The following is a 23078-nucleotide window of genomic DNA, read 5'->3' on the forward strand; positions in this document are numbered from 1 at the left end:
ACTTAGCTGAGGGCGGAGAAAGATCTTCTGTTGCCAAACTTCTTGTTGATAGTGCTAAAAATGCTGGGTCCAATGACAACATCACAGTGGTTGTTGTATTCTTGGATGCTCATAAGAGAGATGCCCACGTTAAAGCCATAACTGACGATATCCCTAACATTGATTTGACTGAAGTTGAACAGCTTTTCTTGTTTGAGAATGGTACAAACGACCAGAGGCACTGTGTCAATACAGAGAATGCATCTGCATTATCCCCTGAACTCTCGCCAGATTCTCCCAGGTCATCAAGCAACGAAGGAAAATGAACTATGTACAGTTGTAGTTCAACGTTGACCGGAGACATTGCAAGGACCACTCCATGGTCCATGCTGTCACCAACTTGTTTCCCAGGAATTTTCTTCTTTCATGGAATGGAAAGAATAGAGATTCACAGACGAGCCTGTGGTATCTTCAGCCCACTATTTATCGACATAGTGCATCAGTTACGTGGACAACTTATTTTAAGAAGGTAATTTATTTACAGAAAAGTGCAAAACACAGATCAGAGCCTGCAGGTAATTGTTTTACCAAAGCAGATACTTTTCTAAATCTGGTTTTCATTAACGACACAAGCATAGGTACAAGCAAGATGCGCTGAAGCATTTACTTGTCATTAATTTGTGTCTGGTAAACTTCCTAACTTATTCATAATTTGTTGTTATGAGGACAACGAGGGGTTTTCAATAACTTTTTCCATCAGCGGTTGGCGATGGTGGAAGACGGTTGCGATCCGAGCGTAAACCCAAACATGAGAGTCTGCTCAACAGACTGTGATAAGGGGCCCATAGGCGGCGACAGTAGGCCGCCGGTAACCAGGTGTTAGAGAATGTTATCATCGGCAACGAGTGCGAGTACGAGAACAAGTCGTGCTCTATGTACACATTTAGGTAAGTGTATAATACGAGTTCAAGTCTGCAGAAAACCACGCTAATTCTTTGTCAAATTATCAGCATTTTAAGCTTCTTTTGAGGCTTGAAAACCCGCCAAATTATTTATCCAACATTTGAGGATTGTTAGTATATGATTATTACAGCTTTAAACAAAAAGAAGCAGTTCTAAATCAAACCCACTTTCCTTTTTGGCGAACTCGTACTTACTCTTTTAACCAATGATATCATTGGTTAAAAGAGATTATTAAATTCTCAACCTCGGATAATGCAATTCTCGTGCTCTGATTGGTTCACTCAATCTCGGTTATCAGCTCATATACCTTAGTTTGACCTTATATGGTAAATGATTGATCTAAGTGTTGCCAAGCCAAAAGTTTTTTCGCCGGAAAGCCAAATTTCTCTCTGAAGAAAGCAAAAAAAAAGTTTTTCTGGACAGCTGGGTTAAATTCCGACGTTTAGAAGTACGCGAAAAGGTAAGAAATGTTTTTGTGACGAGCCTGCGTCTGTCTGACCACAAGGTGTTACACGACATTGCATCGGTTCTCATCAAGTTTTTTCGATTTCGCTCGGATGATTTGCTCGCTTTTTTCGCTCGCATTTCTTACTTTCTAAACTTTTGGAGTTTAAAGGAATTTAATAATTAACAATTATTCCATTCGCGCTTGTTGGATATGAGACTGGCGCTACGCGCCTCGTTGGCTATTTACTATCTCATATCCAACGCGCGCTCATGGAATAATTGTTAAATAAACAATCGTGCTGCACGTGCGGCACGGATTATTGCTTATATTTTGGCGGTTCTCTGCATGACGACGACGTGAAATCGCCAAATTTTAGGTTTTGACGACAACGTGAGCATTCAATAGAGAATCTTTCATTCTCTATTTTCACTCTGAAACCGCTCGTACCAATTTATTTTTGGGATACTTCGCCCACATTGTACGACGTGAACGAAACGGAATAGAGACGAAAGACTTATACTAGAGCAAAGTTATATTTTGAGGTGACGTTTTAGTCGACGTCGCCGTCTTAGATCTTAAGGTCTCTATTGTTTTGAATGACATGGGATGCTCAGGGGGCAAACTACATACAGTATTTGCCACCTGGGCAGCCCATAATAGATATTTGAAACAACAGAATCAAAATGGCCGCCGTATATGCCAAAAGGTCTATTGCCTTAGTTTGCATAAATTGAATTGTAACTCGCTGTACGGCCTTTGATCTCAGTTTGTAACACGTACTTATTTTCGCAATTTGAAAAAGAAAAGCAACAAGTGGCTGGCAGCGAAAAAAAACCCCTTCAAACATTCCAAGAGAGTTTTCTACCCCAACCTACAGTAATTTCCAATTCGTCTGTAAGAGGAATTCTTGTCGGAAAAAAGGGAGTTCTAAACAGCAAATATTACTATTTTGTAACTATGTTGTAAGCTATCCAACCACATGTGAATCATGTATGTATATTTTCCGGTTGCAGCTACAGGATTTCTAGTGTCTTGTGTTTTGTCCAACAGAGTTTTTGGTATTTCATTATAAAAGATATCAGACTATTTTTAATACATCCGATATTAACTACGAGTAAGGCATAATTTGTTTGGAAATAAGGACGTGTGTTCGTTTGTGAGCTGTAGATTTAAGGTGGCTCCATGTGGTTATTCGCTGTTCATTTCGCACGCGCTAGTATCCATATCTAATTGTCTTACAAAATCTCTTGATGAATTGGCAGATGGAAGGCGTAAACAGTAATAACCGCTCTGCAAAATTTGAAGAAATTGCACCGTAGAAAACTGGAGATATATCACGTGAAAGTTTCGCATTTTTTCCATGGCACAACATACGTCACAGAATAGTACCTCTGCTTGAGATCCAATTAGCGAAGAAATCGATGGAATTTGGTCGAGAGCTGAACCTTGAGCTCTTCGCAAAAAGGGACAAAGTTTGAACGAGGATCTTCCTCAGTTCAAATATGGGAATCCCCCTTTGCCGATTTTTGCTTGTTTTCCGTAGCGTTCACGACTCCAAGGACGCCTGTGTCCCACGATCGATAGTTGTTAGAATGAGATAAGTTGTTCAGAACAGTGGGAAGAGATTTTTTTTAAGTTTCACCGTCTGTTGGACTCCAAAGAATTTGCAGACTTCTTACGGATGGGTAAACATTTCGAAAAAATGATACGTCCACATTACTTTGACAAACAAAGAGTTTGCAAAGTTAGGAAGCGATGTTTGTTTACTTTCCGCGTGGGAGAACCGCTCGTAGCCACTTTCTAGTAACCAGGTTGCGCGCGGTCAGGAAACTATATGAGGCCACCTTAAGATATTGTTGAAAGAATATTACAATAATATTTGATGTACCTTGCATGTTTAATAAAAAAAATTCCCGAGTTAACTTGAATCTTTTGTGTAGTTTGACTCATGCATAGAACTAACAAGTCTGTCAGTCACAGTAATAGAGAGGTTTTCAATTGAGTGTCGAAAGTAATTAGTGAATTCCTTTAGTTTTCCATTAGAGCGAGTTTCAATCGAGTGTCGTAAAACCAAAACCAAAGTAATTACTTTAGCCAATCAAAAAGGACGGAGACAACCCAGTAAACCAATCAAAACTCGAGGTAATTACACGTAGCCGACACAAAGCGCGGGAAAACGTGCAAGCGCGAGCCATGATTGGTTTTGGTTTCACTTCTGATTGGTTGAAAAGGTTGAGCTTGAACTTTGAACCAATCACTGAGTGAAGAAATGCAAAACCAAAGCAATTCACTAATTACTTTCGACACTCAATTGAAAACCGCTCTACTTCACCCAGTGATTGGTTCAAAGTTCTCGCACCAATTTTTCAACCGAGCAAATGAAACCAAAACCAATCGTGGCTCGCGCGTGCACATTTTCCCGCGCTTTGTGTCGGCTACGTGTAATTACTTTGAGTTTTGATTGGTTTACTGGATTGTCTCGGTCCTTTTTGATGGGCCAGAGTAATTACTTTGGTTTTGGTTTTACGACAATCGATTGAAACTCGCTCTAATAATGAACTGTATTTAAGTGTCAACTATAGTTAGCGCTGGGGCACTTGAGCGGTTTTCAATTGAGTGTCGAAAGTAATTGGCGAATTCCTTTGGTTTTGCATTACCTCACCCACCGATTGGTTCAAAGTTCTCGCGCCACTTTTTCAACCAATCAGATGAAACCAAAACCAATCGTGGCTCGCGCGTGCACATTTTCCCGCGCTTTGTGTCGGCTACGTGTAATTGTTTCGAGTTTTGATTGCTTTACTGGATTGTCTCCGTCCTTTTTGATTGGCCAATTGCTTTTGGTTTTACGACACTCGATAGAAACTCGCTCTAATCTGGGACATTGTACATAAATCAAATCAACTCTTACCAAATCGTAGGTTAATTGGCCTTTAGGACGGGGGAAAACAGGAGTAAACACCTCTTGGAGCAGAGTAGAGAACTACAAACTCAACCCACGTGTAACCCCAAGTCTGGGAAATCGAACCCGGGCCACATTGGTGGGAGGCGGGTTCTCTCACCACTGCGTAGCCTGCTTGCAGGCGGTAATTTGTATTCCGGTCGCCATATTGGACGAGTGCAAGTCGGAAGATCTGGGTGTATGCCCCACTGCTCCCAGATCTTCTGACTTTCACTCGTCCAATATGGCGACCTAAATACAAATTCCCGCCTGCAAGCAGGCTAACCACTGCGTTATCCCAGCTTCCAAACAAGTGAGTTTACTTCGACTCCCGTTAACTCGCGAACTTTGCGTTTCAAGTTCCAGTAGTTTTTCTGACGTCAAGCACCGCATCGAAATCGCGTAATGGGTCACAACTGTGCAGCATTGTGATTGGCTGATGTCGAACAACTTTCTCGGTTTGTGTTAAACGGCACGCAAGCGTCTGCGGCAAGTGTGATTGGCAAGATGAAGTGAGTGTGTATATTAGCAGTGCGGGGTTTGACGACAGCGACAAGTGATCCTCGCACTTTGCTGGACAATTTAAGCAATTGTTGCTTTTTTGAAGACACCAGAAACATGCCGATGGCATCAACGGGATCGTCATACCCATGATCTCTGCTATGCCGGTGCAATGCTATAAAAAAGCGACAATAGTCCATTTCCGAGTTGCTGCATGCCTCGGTTTCAAAGCGAGTCCTGGTCCACAACCATTCAAATGGAAATGAGTTGCGTATTCTTATGCAAATCAAACTCATTTCCATGCATTTCAATAGTTGAGCACCAAGACTCGCTTCGAAACCGAGACAAACATCAACTCGGAAATGGCCTATTGCTTGAACTGTCTAGCAAAAGTGCGAGGATGGCTTGTCTCAGTCGTCGAAAACCCGCATTTCAAATATACACTCATTTCATTTAATTCATCAAGTCCTTCACGGGGTGATGAATGAGCCCAACAAATTACCTTCCTCCCAACTGTGCGGCTTCATAGGTCAGTTGGTAGAGCATTGCACCGGCATCACAGAGATCATGGGAACTTCGGTTCCCGTCGGAGCCATCTGAATTTTGTCAGGTAGCTATTTAAAAAAGCGGTAATTGCTTATATTGTCCAGCAAAGTGCGAGATCACTTGTCGCAGTTGTCAAAGTGTGATTGACGGCAGTAAGAAACGAATTTTGAACTTTCAAGTTCGCATGTTTATGGAAGTTGTAATAAACACTGATGAACACGGAAGTGTTCCTCTCTCCCTCTTTTGTTGTGGTGACTAATTTAAGTGATTTACCGCCGACTGGTTGACTTGGTTTAGCATCGGACTACCGAGCAGAAGGTCGTGAAGTAAGCTCCGGCCCAACCCTTAATCGGGGTCTTGAAATAACTGAGGAGAAAGTGCTGCCTTTGTATAATTACAGTTGCAAATAGTCTCAGGTCTTCGCCGAAACGGACTACTAGTCGTACGCCCCGACTCTCGACTTATAAAATGTTGTGATACCTTAATTAAAGCATTTGCAAAGAGTACGGCAAGCAGTTCCTTGGTGTTGTAGTCTGGCCCCAGTTGTTGAAAAGGTGGATAACCGAATAAATCACTATCCATTGGATAGCGCAATTGGTTTCGCTATTACTTATCGACTGGATATTGGTTTATCCAGTGAATTGCGCTCTCCATCGTTTGAACAACTGGGGCCTGGGGCCCGTTTCTTGAAAGTCCCGAAAACGTTTCGGGCCCGAAAAGCCATTTGTGAAACAGTCAACCTCTTGTTTTGGAAAGCCGATCTTTAAATGTGTTTTCAAGGTAACAAAAGGAAAATGACTGTGAAGTTTGACGAATTAAATCCTCTCCATTCTTGAGATACAAAAGGAATTGTGACACCCGAAAATGGCCCGTAAAGTTTCGGGACTTTCGAGAAACGGGCACCAGGTCGTATTGGGCCAACTATCAGTAACATTGGAGTTTTGCCCTGTTCTTTGACCCTGACCACCTGATCGGAGGAGCCGTGATTTTCAATGTTTACAAACCACCTTTTTTGATTATCCTTTCATACCACCAGGCCCCAGTGATAGGGCTATCCACTGGATAACTCAATTGGTTTTGCTAGTGTTTATCGGCTGGATAGTGATTTATCCGGTAGATAGCGCTATCCACCCTTTGAATTAAACAACTGGCCCGAGTTGTGCAAACAAGGGATAGCGCTATCCGACGGATAAATCACTATCCAGGGGATACACAATTGGATTCGCTATGACTAATGATTCATCGTTTGAACAACTGGGGCCAGTGTAAATAAATCGTTTGTGTACCTGTTGGAAAAGGAGAAATCTTTTATTTTAAATTCTTTTGACAGCGATACAACAATATTTATAAAGACATCAAACAAAGGATCGAAGCTAAAGTGGGGCCAGTCTTACCTCATACCAAAAAGTGATAACACACGTTTGGGATTTTAATCAAACATTAGCCACACACTGAGGGGACTTTATATTAAAAGTCAATTTGGCCTGATCAAACTGAAACTGAACGGCTTTCAACCTAAATAGCCTCCGACAAATGGTTATACTTTTGAACACAGTCGAGGTAAGGCGAAATTAATGGTAAAACCAGAGAATTCAGTCTGAATTAGGGAGACCCTTTTTACCTTGTTAAATTTGGTAAACGTGCTCACAACCACAAGTGTATTTTTGGATCCCCTCCTTCTAACAGGCATGGAGATACAAGGTTTCGTTTTTTTTTTAACTCTCAACGAATAAGTTAATTGCCTTTATCTACTCTCCCAGTCTGATGTTACTGCACTGTCCACAGCATTCGGCGTGTTGCACAAACAGCCCAAAGGCATAGTTCAGCTGGTGCAGTTGCCTTTCAACTTCTTCAATTTGTTCCTGGAGTCGTTTGTTGGCATTCTCCAGACTCTGGAATCGCTCTCTCCTGGCAGAAAGACGAAATAATCAAATGTTTGAATAAAATATTTAATTTGTTGTCTCCCACTTTTCTCAATGCCGTTTAGTGCACTTCAAACAATTACGGTTTTGAAGCAAATTAACAAGGATACCTTCTCTTCCGATATTTTCGACTGCTTTCAACATTACGAGCTCGTCTCTTGCCATCCGTTTTGTACAATCGGCTCCCCTCGTTCAAATTTGTCTTTGTCGTCGGCCATGTTGCCAGAGGAAGTGGAACATGGATGTTTGAAGTTGCACTGCTCACAACACCCTGCAGGCCATATTTGAAAAAATGTAGTTAACTTCTGTACGAGATTTTCACCCCAATAGAGACACTTCACGTCATAGGCTCCTACTAACGTAAAAGAAATTACCTGAGAATTCTCGGCTACTTTAAGGCAAACTGGTGATGGACCAGGGTCCGTATAAATTGTGAAATTCATCGTTTTTGCAAAACTTCCAGCGCTTCCAGTTATGATGGCTTCGGTATAAATACGTGACCAAACCACGTGACTACGCGCCAGTCCCCTCTGCAAACTGTTCACTACATTAATTTTTTTACAGAAGTGCATGACCGTGGAATTTACTGCTATTAAGTGCGAGCGATTTTAATTTCTTTATTCATGACAAATCTAATTTACCGATCATTCGAATTAAAAGGACAAAAAAAAAAAAAAAATCTTGAAGCACAATAAGAACTTTTAAGTGATAGATTTCACCAAAACCATGAGGTTTTATTTTTCGGAGTAATGTGTTCATTAACAAGTGAGCATAAATAAGAAAGCAGTCAACCCCACATTGATTGGTTGCCCCCTTGAAATAAAGAGTTGTATTAAATAATTGATAAGCATATTTATATTTCACGAGATATTTTATTGTCGAGTCCACGGAAAAAACAGCGCGTTGAGATAAGATGCGGATCCCCAATCAGTTCTTTTAAATTAAAAATTAAATTTCCAACAAAAAGATATCAAAGAAAATTCTCATTCAAAATGTGCTTTATTTCCCTCTATTTTTGCCTACAGCCAATCCAATTGCGGAATTCAACCACGTGACTTACAAGCCAAACAAGAGGAGCGTTGGGAACAAACTATAAATTTGTAATGTTTTTGAAGCGCTGAACAACACTGGTTAGAGTATGTGTTGGGGTTCTATACTCTTTTTCCAAGGAAAGTTGTCAATGAAAAGCGGAAACGATAATTAACTCTAAAGCTCTCAAAATGGAGGAAGGATCAGTGGAGGTGAGGAATGATTTAGATCCTCTGGAAAGAGAACTCCAGTCCAAAATAACGTCGCGAACAATCAAAAATGTCTTACTGATTTAACTTGGAATTCTGTTGTTTCATGAAACGGCCTCAATAACCACAATCCTTTTCATAACTCGATTGGTTTGGACTGCAAGACCAAATCACGACGCCAACAATCGTGTGTCACTGATGACACAGTCATCAGAGCTGTGTGATCTCGTTGAAGCCGTGTAATAAGAGTGCATAAGGGCTTATCTATAGATTTTACCGCAATAGTTGCGTGCACTCGGTTGCTTCAACATTTTCAAAAAGAAGGAAAACACACGCAATTTTTAACGGTGTTTTTTTTCTTCATGCTTTGGTAGTATGTTAAATTATTATTTAAATATGGACATGAACGTTTCTGCAGTTGAGCGAGGAGACAGGCATGCAAACTGTGCCGACACATCGTATCTTGTTTCAAGAAATGTTAACCCAGGTGATCAAGTTTGGATTTATGGAGCATGTACATGTTTACAACTACTTATTCACTGTACTTTGTTGTTGTGTATGTCTGCTGAGGGTACAGTTTTACAATCATAGAAGGAATTCCATTTAGTGTCAACGATTTTGTGACTAGCTGCGTATAGAGCTAGCATAATTAATCTAGTATGACTAAGAAATTAAGCTTAAATAAAATCAAGTATTCCACTTTTAACTCACACTGTTGACGTGACTTCAATGAAACGTACAAGCAAATAATTACAGCAATGTATGCAAATTTCCGCAAATAAGAAAAACCAACTTTAGATAATGATGTCAGTTTAAAAATTTTCTTGTCTTGAAAGTGTACATACCAACCATAAGAAAAAAGAATCCTTTGTTTTGGCCTACAATGAGGCTCTGCTAGGCACATAAATAACATTCACCCTTTCTCTGCTGAAATTGGCACTTTCACTTTGTCTAACATGGTCAGACAATTTTACTTCTTGCAATTTGATTATTATATATATATATTTTTAAAAGCGCATGTTAAAAGTTTATCCTTCAACTTGAAAATGGCCGTTGAACAGTTGAAACATTGTTGCTTTATTAACGTTAACTTTTGTTGTAAGAACACTAAGACACACTGTAAAAGGTACATGTACTTTAGGATCATGCGGATGATTATTTTGTTAACCAACTGTGGATGCATAGAGAGTGCTGAAATAATTTGTGCAAATTAATTAATAAAGCCCCAAATGGGAATATGCCCATGAAAACACCTTATTATTCCAATTATTCCATGAGCGTGCGTTGGATATGAGATGGTAAATAACCTGAGTGAGGCGCGTAGCGCCTAGTTGGCTGTAACTAGACTCGTATCCAAGGAACGCAAATGGAATGATAAAAATTTTCATTAAGTTTCCAGCTTGGCAACAAAATCAGTTGCGGTGCATGTGCTGATACCCGAGATTGAGTGAACCAATGAGAAAGTTACTAAATGCAATATCCTTGTTTTAAAATCCTCAGTCATTTTTATTGCTCTGGTCTTTAATATTCGTTACAGGTTCAGTCTCAGTGTTACTGTTTGTTGATTGCCATCTTGGATTATTTGTCGTGCTTGAATCATTTCAAACAAAAGCAGAGCTTGAAGCGCCTCCTTTTACAGTGCAACTTTGTGTTTAAAGAGGGACGGTTCAGGGGTGAAGGGAGCAACATCTACTTCCATTCAAAAACCATTCAATTCTTTCCCTCACGAGAGGGGCACTTATAGATTTTAATCATTCTGTCTAATGCCAGAAGAATGTGTAGCCACCTTAAGGTTCAGCAACAGTTCCCTCTCAATCTTCAGGTCTGGTTTCACAAAGTGTAGCCGTGGGATGTCAGTCCTATAGTCAGACAGTTCCTTTGCAATGAGGGCTCTTCTCCTTTTAGGTCTTATGGAAGCGTCTCCATCCATGAGCGTTCGAACGTGCCATGCTCCAAGAATCAACTATTTTTTTCTCTTGTTGTTTTTTTGATGTTGACTGCTAGCTGTGATGAGCTGGCCAGTTTTGCTGAGACAGGACACCTTTGCTGCCCTCCTCCCTGATGTGAGAGTAGGCAGTACTATCCTAAAAGGGGCTAATACACTGTACTCAGTAGTCTGAGAGAACACTGAACTCTCACTGCCAGATGGAGAGCAGCAGTTACTATGGGCATCAGGCCCCTTTGCCCTTATGGCTGGAACTGCAACTTCCAGTGGTCAACTTCACCTTTTGCTCCTTCCCTGCCAGGGCTTTGGCAGTAAGATTAAGTGATGATGGTGCCCATAGAGAACCTGTGTGGGTGGCATTTGTAGTGGTAAGGCCAGTACACTAGGGCAGTCCCACTCTTCCTGCCAATGGAAGTTGGTTTCCAGTGGTGATGATGTTGTATGAAAGGGATGTCATCGCCAGAGATGTCTCTGGCTGCAGACATTGCTGAAAGGTTGATGATGTTCATCTTCAGTCCACTTAAAAGGGGCTTCGACTCCTTGTTTTTCTGTCAGGATTTGTTCCCTTTTGGACTGCCTAGGAAGTTTAATGATTTTCATCTACCTGATTGTGGCAGGTAGTGCTTTTTAGCATTTTACCAGTAGTAGGAGAGAGGATTTTCCCCGTCCTGACCTGTGTCATGGTAATACAATGTGTACTAACCGAGTGCGAGGGCCGTACTGGGAAATATTGGCCCAAGGTCGTGTCAGTATGGACCAAGAGCCAATATTCCCCAGTACGGTCCTGAGCGAGTGAGGTTAGTAAGTTGTTTATTTTATGGCATTCATTTCTTTAAGTAATCGGACACTTCTTTGTCTGGTGAATGTTTGTAATCTTCCTCTTTCATCAGCAAATTTTGAACAGTAACTTTTTACACGTAATACTAAATTCTACTTGCTATGTACTGTTGTGATGAAAAAATGAAATTCCGCTTCTTTAAAACTTTTTGTGTTTTGCTCAACTTGAATTTCCGGGAGAGAGAAAACGTGGTTCAAATGGACCATTTCCATTTGTTTTTTCTACTACACTACATGCTTTAAAACCTGAGGAAATGTGTATTGTTTGGTCTTAGGGTTGGATGATTCCTTGGCATGGGTCGTAGGTGCCTGAATTACTCACTGTAGCTAAAAGCATTGGTTTCAGTCAAACCTAAGGCCCATCGCATGGACAGAACAAACTATATAAAAGATATAATCTAGTAATATAGTTTACGTCATAGAAAGTGCGGCGTACAGGTTTTATTCATGAGTTGTTTGTGTCAAAAACCCAAACGAGTGAGGTATGAGCGACTGAGGGTTTTGACACAAACAATGAGTTAATACAACCCCGTACAAAGCACTTTCTAATTGTCGTGAGCTGTTTATTACACATAAGACGAGAATTTTCATTGAAATAGTTTTCTGACTGCAAATTAGAAACAAAAACTCACTAGAGCGGTTTTCAATTGAGTGTCGAAAGTAATTAGTGAATTGCTTTGGTTTTGCATTACGTCACTCAGTGATTGGTTGAAAGTTCTCCACTTTTTCAACCAATCAGAAGTGAAACCAAAACCAGTCGTGGCTTGCGTGTGCACATTTTCGCGCGCTTTGTGTTGGCTACGTGTAATTACTTAGAGTTTTGGTTGGTTTACTGGATGGTCTCCATCCCTTTGATTGGCCAAAGTAATTACTTTGGTTTTGGTTTTATGACACTCGATTGAAACTCGCTCTAACAATACAACCAAATGCAAATTTCATTTAATTCGATAACAAGGCACGGTTTGCATGAGATGCACGAGTGATTGGCTAGGAAAGGCTGTGTAGGCTTTTTTCACATGTGAAAATAAAGAGCTGGTCAATTCAACATCATTGGCTTCATAGCTCAGTTGGTTATAGAGCATGGCATCAGCATCGCGAGGTCACAGGTTCAAACCTGAAATTTTCAGGCTTCTCTGTGCAATTGCTAAAATTGCATTAATGCATGTCACTGCGAGGATCATAGCAGCTTCATGTCCACAGTTCAATTATATATGCATAATTGTATCTTTTCATTCGACATTTCGAGAACATTTCAACACACAAGTGACCAGCTCCCAACAAATCAGTGGCTTCATAGCTCAGTTGGTTAGAGTGTTGAACTGACATCGCGAGGTCACGGGTTAAAACCCCGTTGAAGTCCTGAATTTTTTGTGCTTCTCAATGCAATTTCTAAAAAATTTTGCATTCATAACTGTGAGGATCATAGCTTCACTTGATTTCATATCCACTGTTCAATATACATGTAAGATTAAATTTCATTTATAATTTTTTTTGTTGAGTCATTCATCACGGGAACATTTGAACCCACAAATGACCAGCCCCCAACATCAGTGGCTTCATAGCTCAGTTGGTCAGAGCATTACACCATTATAGTGAGGTCATGGGTTCAAACCCTGTTGAAGTCCTGAATTTTTTAGGCTTCTCTACGCAATTGCTAATAAAATTGCATTCGTAACTGTGAGGATCATAGCTTCGCTTGATTTTACTTAAGTTCAGATGACTGCTACAGGTAAAGGGGAAATTAATTTTATTTCAGGGCTTTCCTCTATCAACACCCTATGGCCTCTGGTGATTAACTTTTGCCTTGGGGTGACAAGGAAATCTTACATGTTTTTAAAAATCAGCTGCTGGTCACCCTAGATTTCAAAAATTCAGAGGCAAGCTTGGGCTCCCTAAAACATTTCTTATACCCAACCTTGTATTTGGATGCTTGTTGTGCTTCTTATAAATTTGCAGACTTCCAATCACAACACCTGTTTTGATTTTTAGTGCTGTCAATCATGTACAATGTACACTTTTATCATTTTCTGTCTCAGGAAATAATTATTGACTGCAGTAAAAAACGGAACGCTTGCTTGAAATTTAAACTTTAAAGTCTTCATGTTTTTGACAAGCACTGTTAGTATGCCTCTGGTACCTGTATTAGTCCAATAGCCCATTTTCGAGTTGCTGCATGCCTCAGTTTCAAAGCGACTCCTGGTGCACAACCATTCAAATGGAAATGAGTTGCGTATTCTTATGCAAATCAAACTCATTTCCCTTACAATAGTTGAGCACCAAGATTCACTTCGAAACCAGAGACAAACAGCAACTCTGAAATGGCCCATTTAATCAAAGGCACTAAATACAATGCATTTCCTCCAGATTGTCTCAGACAAAATACCCCTTATTCCAAACTGGCCACCATGTAAATAGTCTTTTGTTTTTATTCAAATAAGCCCTTGATGCCTCGTTAAGCTTAAAATTCAAAAGAATATTTTATCTTGAACGAGGCAACAAGGGCCAATTTGTATCCGCATAAATCAGTGGCCATTTTGGAATAAGGTGTATATTACCCATACATTCTGAGTTTAAAAGCAGCCAATTTGTCCCAATTTGAAGTTTATGTTGTTGTCTCATTTTCTGTATCATCTCTTCTTTTTGTGTCTAAGTTGTTGTTTTGTTTACAGAGTTTGGCAGAGGTCTTCAGATGTTTCATTTGTATGGAGAAGCTGAGGGATGCAAGGCTCTGTCCTCATTGTTCGAAAATGTGCTGCTTCCTGTGTATAAGAGTGAGTTTACAGTACATGTAAATTGCTTCTACTTGGTAATTTCAAACTGAGTCCAGGTGTAAAGTTGTCATAGGATGATGATGATGATGATGATGATAAGTTTTATTCTAAATAATGGAGTCTGATAATTTTCATTCCAAAGAAATAATGCGCTTTCAATATTGACTTCCTTGGAAAGCAGACTAAAACGAACTTGGGTTAAAAGCAGGATACAGTGTATTAATTTGAGTTTAATATGATTTTTATAACATTTATGTGCAATCAGTAATTTTATTTTCATACATGTAACCCTAGCAAATTTGAACAAGTTTTGGTCTAAAACAGCTTTCCGTCCTGATTTCTCATTATGAGGGTAAAGTTTACTCTTTCAGACTTTTTCATTGTCTTTAGTATGAATTTGGCCATTTGTTAAAAAAAGAAAAAGATTTTTGATATTATATTTTTGGTCTCAACTACTGTAGTTCAGATGGGAATGTACTACATGTTCTGCCTCCTTTGGGTGGCTACCGCCCACCTCAAGCTGGGCTGCCCCCAGCCAGTAAGGTGCCACCCCGTCATTGCTTGCCTGCTCTACTGGGTGCATGGAGCTTACATGTAGGGGACCCTCCTGACAAGCGAGCAAGTACTTGCACCAAGCAGTCAAAAACAAAAAGCTACGAAGACTCCAGCTCTTCGAATCGCAAGCTGGAACATTTGCACCATGTGCCCTGGTCTCTCTGCTGACCTTCAGCTAATGGACGACTCCTGCAAGACCGCCATCATCAACAAGGAGGTGGCACGACTCAACATCAACGTCGCCTGTCTCCAGGAAACCCGGCTGGCCGACAGTGGGTCAATTATGGAAAGAGACGATACCTTCTGGCAAGGCCTTTCCCAGGACGAGCCAAGGCAGTACGGCGTAGGTTTTGCCGTAAGGAACTCACTGATTGCCACCACAGAAACCCCCTCTGGAGGGTCATTGAGAATTCTTGCCCTTCGCATGAAAACGTTGGCGGGCTTTGTGAACATCATATCTGCCTACGCCCCGACTCTGACCTCCACCCCAGAATCCAAGGATCAATTCTACGAGGCTCTGCAGGAAACACTATCCGGAATCCCAAGTTCTGAGGGCATATATTTGCTGGGCGATTTCAACACTCGCGTTGGGACTGACTGGCAAGCATGCCCAACCTGCCTCTGCCACTTCGACGTCGGCAGGATGAATGAGTACGGGAAGAGGTTGCTCAAACTCTGCTGTCACCATGACCTCTGCATCACCAACAGCTACTTTAAGTGTAAGGAGCCGCACAAAGTGTCTTGGAGACACCCTCGGTCCCGCCACTGGCACCAGCTAGACCTCATCATCACTAGGAGAGTGGACCTCAGCAGTGTCCTCCATACAAGAAGCTATCACAGCACTGACTGTGACACAGACCACTTGCTTGTTGCAAGCAAGGTCAGACTGAAGTCTAGAAAGATCCATCACAGGAAGACCAGGGGTCAACAAAGCATCAACACCTGTGGCACTTCCGACCCCGTTAAGGCTCAGAGCTTCGCTGGCAGCCTCCAGGAGAAACTTGCTGTGCAACCAACAACCAGCAACCCGGATGCCAAATGGTCTCAGCTGTGTGATGCCATCTACAACTTGGCCATGTCTGCATTCGGCAAGAAAGAACGTGAGAATGCTGACTGGTTCGATGCTTGCTGGGAAGAAATGCAGCCAGTCAAAGAGGCCAAGAGGAAAGCGAGGCTGGCTCACAAGCAGAACCCTTCCCCAAGCACACGCGACGCCCTTTGAGCAGCTAAGAGCAAGGCCCAGCAGACCATCCGCTACTGTGCCAAGAAGTGCTGGCAGAACCTATGCGCCAAAATCCAGCTAGCAGCGGACTGTGGCCACACAAAGGGGAGGTATGAGAGCATCAAACCTGCCACCTGGCGAGGTCATTGCTGATCAGAACATGCAGCTGCAGCGTTGGGTGGAGCATTATTTCGAGCTCTACTCAACCCAGAACATTGTCACAGACACTGCCCTCAATGCCCTGCCTGGGTTGCCAGTCATAGAGGAGCTTGACAACACGTTAACACTGGAAGAGCTCAGCATAGCCATTGATGGTCTTGCCTGTGGCAAGGCACCGGGGAATGACAGTATCATGCTGGAGGTTTTGAAGCATGGGAAGCAAACCATCCTGCAACCGCTTCATGAGCTCCTCTGCCTGTGCTGGGAGCAAGGTCACATCCTCCAAGACACGAGAGATGCCAACATAGTCACCCTGTATAAGAACAAGGGTGACTGTAGTGATTGCAACAACTTTCGTGGCATCTCTCTTCTTAGCATCTTTGCCAAAGTCTTCGCTCGGGTCACCTTGACCCGCCTGCAGAGCCTTGCTTCATAAGTCTACCCCGAGTCACAGTGTGGCTTCAGAGCCGGGAGGTCCACAGTGGACACGATCTTCTCCCTCCGTCAGCTGCAGGAGAAGTGTTGAGAGCAGCAGCAGCCGCCATTTTTCCTCGCCTTTGTGGACCTCACCAAATCTTTTGACTTGGTGAGCAGAAGTGGGCTCTTCAAGATCCTCCAGAAGATTAGCTGCCCTCCAAAGCTCCTGGCAATCATCACCTCCTTTCACCAGGACATGCAGAGTAGGGTCTGCTTTGATGGGGCAACCTCCAATGCCTTCCCAGTCAGCAGTGGAGTAAAGCAGGGCTGTGTCCTTGCTCCAATCCTGTTCGGAATTTTCTTCTCGATGCTGCTCCAGTATACAGATGGTGTCTACATTCGGATGAGGTCAGACGGCAAACTCTTCAACATCACCAGACTCCACGCCAAAACCAAAGCTTACATGGTGCTCATACGGGAGCTGCTGTTTGCAGATGACGCTTCTTTAACATCCCACAGCAAGGAGGGCCTCCAACATCTTGTAGACCCACACCTGCAAGGAGTTTGGGCTAACGATCAGCCAGACCAACATCCTGGCGCAAGGTGCTGAGTCCCCCCCAGTCATCACCATCAACAACACGGAGCTGGAGATTGTGGACACCTTCACCTATTTGGGCTCCACCGTGTCAAGCTTGAGATCAGGTGTAGGATTGCCAAAGCAGCTGCTGTCATGGCCAACCTGCAACAAGGGAGTGTGGGGCAATGACCTGTTGAGCAAAAGGACCAAGATTTGCATCTACCAAGCTTGTGTCCTGTTGACTCTCCTTTATGGCAGTGAGTCGTGGATGACCTATGCCAGACTCAACGGATTCCCCCTCCGCTGCCTTTGGCACCTGCTGCACATCAGGTGGCAAGACAGTGTCACCAACACCAAAGTCCTGGAGCATGCTGGCTCACTGAGCATGCCATCACTGCTCATTCAGCAATGCCTTCGATGGCTCGGTCATGCACATCGCATGGAACCTGACCGCCTGCCAAGAGAAATCCTTCACGGAGAACTATGGGAGGGCGTCCATTGCATGGGTCAACTGCTGCTGTGCTACAAGGACGTCATCAAGTGAGACTTGCGACCTGCCCTAATCGACACCAGTGCAGGGGAGGACATTGCCAAACACCGAGATACATGGTGGCAAAGTGTCAAAGTGGGGGTTTCAAAGGCGGAAGCGACCACTAGAGTCCAGGCTACATGCAAGAGAGCAGCGAGGAAAGAATGCACAGCCTCTTCAGGCGTTTCCACAAGGCATGTCTGCGCCACCTGCAACAGAGACTGCCACTCCAGGATCAGGCTACACAGTCATACAAGATCCTGCCCAAATCCCCAGCGCTAACCATCGCCTCCTCGAGACGAGGATCCCACAACTACTCAAGTATCAGGATGTCAGCTTGTGTACAGTTCCAGTAGCACTTTGGAAAGTCCTTCCATGTAGCTCTCTCAGGAAATCAACAAAACGAGAATTTTTTTTTGACTGTATAATTATTCCATTCCAAAGTGAAATCTGTCAGCTATTGGTAATTGCCTCTACACTGTATGTACACACAATGTTGTATCTTTTCATTCAAGGAACCTTCACTTAATAATATTGTAATGCGTACAATTAAATGATTGCTGCATTTGACTTCTTGTAAAAAGGGTGATTTAAGCTGCTTTCCTCTATCCCCCTTTTTTGTTGTAAAGAAGAATTAAAACAATCATATTGTAAGTTCTTTGCATAAATTCTTGAAGAGAGAACTTATAAATGGTTAATTTAATTAGTAGTAGTCTGTATCTCAGTTATACAGTACAGTATGCAAATTTTTTTTTTATGAAAAGCAAACTTTGGTTGTTTGCACTTTGAGCAGGTGTTTCACAGAATGATGGAAATTTGTCATGGAAGCAAACCATTGGTCGTAGTTTAATATGCTTGAACTACAGTACTTTCACATTACTATTAACTTTTATCAGAAATAGACTTGCTAGCAAATGCTGCGAAGTCAAGAACTGAATGTCCGAAAGAAGAGACATACATGTAAATTAAATTTTGGAATGGATGAAGTAGCAATTAAGTGACAGATTTATTGTTTTGCCCACATCGAAGAGCTCTATCAAGATGTACTCTGTGATTTTCAAGGAGACACAGGATTTTTTATTTAAAAACAGATGGTGAATTTCTTTTGAAGTCAGAATGATATTGCAACGTATAACTGTAAGTTACAGTACTACTGTAGATGGTAATGATATATTTGACACTATGGAATTTCACCATGACAGAGATGGGTTAATTCAGATTTTAAATGGCTGTGGTTTCATGAAATGCTTTTTATTTCCTACAGTAACATGTAGACGACAATGAAATGACTCAACATGCAGTAGCTCGAAACAATTCTAACCTGAATTTCATTTTGAACTTATATAATTATGCAACACATACACATGACTTGTACAATGTGTAATGTGTTGTGCGTTGAAATTAAGTATTTTAAATGTAGGTAAAAATGGTCATTTCAAAACTACAGTAAAAGTATACATGTAGTTTGATTGCCACAAACTGTTTTATCTTTGCGTCTAACAGTCATGATGATAATGATTAAAATAATTATAGTGAAGATGGGAAATTCAAACTTTAAGGGAGAAATTTCCCTTCATTCAGTTTCGATGTCATTTCACTGACTATAAATTTATTGTGCGTATTAAGACAGTAATGAAAGTGTTACAGCACCTACAATCTGCACTGACCTGCTCCCAACTGTGTGGCTTCATAGCTCAGTTGGTAGATCATTGCACCTGAAACTATCCTGCGAGCAGGCTGTCTCTACCCCCAACCCCAGTCTGACTTGTCATTTATCATTAATTTTTTCGGGTGTCAATAAGAGACAATCGTCATCATCTGGTCGAGCAAGCTCGGACAAGAGAAACAATAAATTGCTTTAATAAGTAATTAAAATTATTGTCTAGATAAGCGCAAGGATCATTTTTCTCTTTTGACTGTACAGTCCACTGATTAGAAAAATCAATGGTGCCGGGAATAATGCAATGCGATAATGTTGTCGGTGTGTCAGCATTTCTCTCGATTCTGTTATTTTAACCCATTTACTCCCAGGGGTTCCCCATTGACGAGTAAAATCGTCTGGCGTTAGACAGAGTAAAATACTACGTCTGGCCGGTTGAGGCCGGTTTGGACGTCAAAGGGTTAAAATCTTTAATTTTGTGTTAGACTGGCAAATTGCATTAATGTTTGTGTTAATACATGTAATTGTTTATTCTGTCAGTAGTTTTTGTTTTACATGACTTTTTGTAATCTTACTATGAATTGTTTCAACTTTGGCAATTTAAGTACTGTGGCCTAAAAGGGATGGCAGCTGCTCAATGCTTGAAACTTGCCATCTTCATAATTTGTACTGTTTAACTTGAGAGACTTATATGTAATACTTTGAAGGGCGATATACTGCACACTTCATTTCAACAGCATGTTTCTCTTATGTGTTGGTTTCTCTAGAGATGGCTCACAGAACAAAGACCTCAGTGCCCACATTGCAGGTACAAAAGTTACATATTAATGTACATTGTATGCTGACTGATCAACCGAATTTTCAACAATATGTACATGCACAATAAAGATTTTTTGCAACATGTTTTTTTTTATTCAAGACATGTACGTCCAATGGGATTACATTAAACTTGTTATTATTCACATTATTACTATTTTAATAAGAGCCTTTATACGTGTGAGAATTGATGACATTTTAGTCTGTATTTTAATCTACAGGTATTTTCAGTTTTTAAAAGAATTAACCCATTTACACCTGAAATACATAATAACTGACATGTTAGATAATTATAGTATTGTTTATTGTACCTACAAAGTCATGTATTTTGCAGCAGTTCTATATAAAAAAAAATGTTTGATTTCTCATTAATTTTTTAGAGCCTCCCTGCACCTGCACGAACTTGTCCATTGCCGATGGGTTGAAGAAGTGACACAGGTTTGTTGTGGCTTGGCATAAGGGAGTTTAAACGAAGAATGGCGATGAGAATGTCATCCAAAAGTCTTATTTGGCATTATTCGTAATAACTTTGTGATGTAAAGTGGATGGTGTAAATAGAATTTAAATTGTTTTTGCAATACATGTAAAATTAGTGTGAATGGTGTGCATGTGTTGTGCTTCAAATTTTTATAAACCAGTTCAGTTTTGATTTTCCTACACTGTACATGTATGCTTATGATATTGAATATTAGACAAAAAATAATCAATATTAAACGTCAGCAGATGTTTAATAAAATTTCTGGTCAGATGCTAACATACTCCACATATACATGTACATGTACCCTCAAATTTGATCATTTCCCATTTTTGTTTGGGTGACTAAAGCAAAGAATTACAGAAACAACAGCAAATAATTGCGCCAAAGCATTTATGCCAAGCACACAGGACCATTGTTTTTGTTCATTAAGCAGTTCTATTGTTTTGTGGGTTTCTAGTTCTTATTGACGTCCTCGTTCTTTACTCTGACCCTATTACAACAACAAAACTATTCAGTCATCGCCTTGCCGTTAAACATGATTAGGACTGAAGGCAGAGTATAGCAAACGATGATACCTTAACCAGTTGGCTCAATTCAGTGGAAGAGACTTACAAATTTATTACATGTATAGCTAATTTGAAGTAAGGTGGAAGACAAGGAGACAGCTTGTATACCTGCATGGTATACAGGTGAATGAGTGAGAACTTGAATTAAAGATAGAAAGAGCCTCTTACTCATTGGCAAACAAGTGTTCAGAATGTTAACATGTCAAGGATTCTGTATCTTAATTTTTATTTTATTGAACAATTGCCAGTGGAGAATTTCAGGGCTGTTGAGGGTGGTTTATGATGTCAAGTTACTGACAGATTAATATGCAATTTTTTTGTGTCAATAAAATAGCAGTATTACCTGAAAATTTGCATGTTTTTTGTGATGTTATCAGAAACCTTTTTTCAAATATCAAAAGAATGGTGTTTTAGTGATCAAACAAAATTAAATGTTAGTGTTGAATATCTTTTTTTGTTGACACTTGTGATATTTTTGGGAAAAGTGAACCCTTCTGTCTAAAAGTAACTTCCCTATAAAGTCATTTGCTAAAAGCAACACAAATTTAATCCTTCAGTTCCTGTGATCACGTATGTAATGTTAGAGGGAAGCTTTCATTTCCTGATCAACTGTCATCTCTTGTGTCATTGCAGGGGAGAAAACGTAGCTTGATATTATATTTGATTGTGTATGTGTGTAGGTTTTCATCAACAGTCACTAAAATTAATAATGAAGATTGCATCTCACTGTTGGTCTCAAGATCCCTAATTGTTTAAAAAATTTACATTTGTGAATTTTCTACAGTTTGGAAAGCACTTAAAAAAGGTTCTGCACTAACCATAAAACTATTAAGGTTTTGTCTACCAAGTTGTTTAATTAAAGTAACTGAATCTTCCTTTTCTTGCTTTCGAAACAGCAACTGGATTCTCTTCAGTTAACTGGCCCCCCGAAAACTAAAGATGAAGCTGACAAAGACAGGTAGGGTGAGAATAATGAAATTATAAGATGCAGTGACAGGAACTTTCTCCCAATCTTTGGCCCTTAATAAAGGAGCTGCCAATTTGCATACTAAATTTAATGCATTGAATGAAAAATGTGACTACATATGTGTTTGAATTTGCATACTGTGTACAAACGTCATGATAAATTTTAGCAGCAATACTGTAGCAGGTGTAGGCTTTAGTTCGAACGTTCTCTATGTGGGCTCATAAATGCCTGTAAATGAAGCACTTTGGATACTCAATTTTTGTAATTCACAAAGAAAGCTAATGAACAGTGAACAAAGGTTTCTTAAATTTATGAAATGGTTAGAATTTTTTTGTGGCAAGAATTATGTCTGAAATGATTTACATGGAATGTGCTGGCTTTGGAACAAATTAAAGAACACAAGTAAGTAGACACCAGACGTCGCTTCCAAGTGCATGATTATTTTGGTATTTTAAAGACTTGTCTTTTACTGTGGACTAGTGGTTTTAGTAACTCAGTCAGTGCGAGTATACATTTGGTCATGGACATTGCGGTTAAGGAAGGCTGCTTATATCGATAGGTACGCTGATAATTTTTCCTGTTTATAATAGTTTTATTGAGTAGTGTGAAGTTGTCAATTTTTATCCTTTTTTATGTTTTTTGGTCAATCTTAAAAGGCATCTTAAAAGGCAACCTTAAAAGTCTTCGTGTGTTCTAAGGTTTTTAGAATTACATGTATTTCATGCTTTATGGTGATGGAAATGCATTTTGCATTCTCTGAACAATCATTGACAAATAAAAATAACATACATGACAAAAACAATGTACAATTTATTTTAAATTGTAACTTTTTAGTGACTAGGTTTTGTCACAGTCATTTTGCAAATACTGGAGACTCTACTACCATAGAGCTAAATTTTCCATAAAGAGGTGACTGAATGGTATACATTGTACATGTAAATAGTAGTGTTTTTAAGCCACTAATGGCCACCAGAAGTGAAGGGTTGATCAGTTTTAATTCCAATGCTTTGAGGACATTACCATATCAATTTGTAGTTTTGTCTT

The 23078-nt window shown here is 40.5% G+C and overlaps 3 protein-coding genes across 6 annotated transcripts in view; 2 read left to right on the forward strand and 1 right to left on the reverse strand.

The window, feature by feature from the left end:
* Positions 1 to 3318, forward strand: part of LOC137975157 (protein phosphatase 1E-like) — a 16686-nt gene extending 13368 nt beyond the window's left edge. Inside the window, exon 7 of the mRNA XM_068822240.1 lies at positions 1 to 3318. This exon is cut by the window's left edge and continues 84 nt beyond it. Coding sequence (XP_068678341.1) covers positions 1 to 305 — 305 coding nt within the window. The 3' untranslated portion in view covers positions 306 to 3318.
* Positions 3319 to 6710: 3392 nt separating this feature from the next.
* LOC137977687 (uncharacterized) lies at positions 6711 to 7761 on the reverse strand. Its single transcript, XM_068824987.1, has 3 exons — positions 7672 to 7761; positions 7408 to 7568; positions 6711 to 7283 (listed from the first exon to the last, which is right to left on the reverse strand). Exons 1-3 carry the CDS (start codon positions 7738 to 7740, stop codon positions 7124 to 7126), a joined length of 390 nt encoding a protein of 129 aa, XP_068681088.1. The 5' UTR covers positions 7741 to 7761; the 3' UTR covers positions 6711 to 7123.
* A 589-nt stretch (positions 7762 to 8350) lies between these two features.
* LOC137977861 (E3 ubiquitin-protein ligase TRIM37-like) overlaps positions 8351 to 23078 on the forward strand; it is a 40755-nt gene continuing 26027 nt past the window's right edge. For 2 of the 4 annotated variants that reach the window (XM_068825209.1, XM_068825208.1), the window contains exons 1-5: positions 8351 to 8538; positions 13987 to 14088; positions 19975 to 20015; positions 20404 to 20461; positions 21964 to 22025. In XM_068825209.1, coding sequence (XP_068681310.1) covers positions 8518 to 8538; positions 13987 to 14088; positions 19975 to 20015; positions 20404 to 20461; positions 21964 to 22025 — 284 coding nt within the window. In that variant the 5' untranslated portion in view covers positions 8351 to 8517. Of the gene's footprint in view, positions 8539 to 13986; positions 14089 to 18638; positions 18685 to 19974; positions 20016 to 20403; positions 20462 to 21963; positions 22026 to 22207; positions 22437 to 22514; positions 22594 to 23078 lie in introns of those variants that run through there. The other 2 variants (XM_068825210.1, XM_068825211.1) reach the window with 2 other exon arrangements.

The sequence above is a fragment of the Montipora foliosa genome, chromosome 11 (genome assembly GCF_036669935.1).
Source record: "Montipora foliosa isolate CH-2021 chromosome 11, ASM3666993v2, whole genome shotgun sequence".
Taxonomy (NCBI): domain Eukaryota; kingdom Metazoa; phylum Cnidaria; class Anthozoa; order Scleractinia; family Acroporidae; genus Montipora; species Montipora foliosa.

Bases quoted from the DNA above. Each gene is read 5' to 3' on its own strand.
- LOC137977687 (XM_068824987.1), bottom strand. From the start codon at position 7,740: ATGAATTTCACAATTTATACGGACCCTGGTCCATCACCAGTTTGCCTT. The intron at 7,569-7,671 runs GTAATTTCTTTT...TATGGCCTGCAG, and splicing joins AAGTAGCCGAGAATTCTCAG to GGTGTTGTGAGCAGTGCAAC. The intron at 7,284-7,407 runs GTATCCTTGTTA...TCTTTCTGCCAG, and splicing joins CGAAAATATCGGAAGAGAAG to GAGAGAGCGATTCCAGAGTC.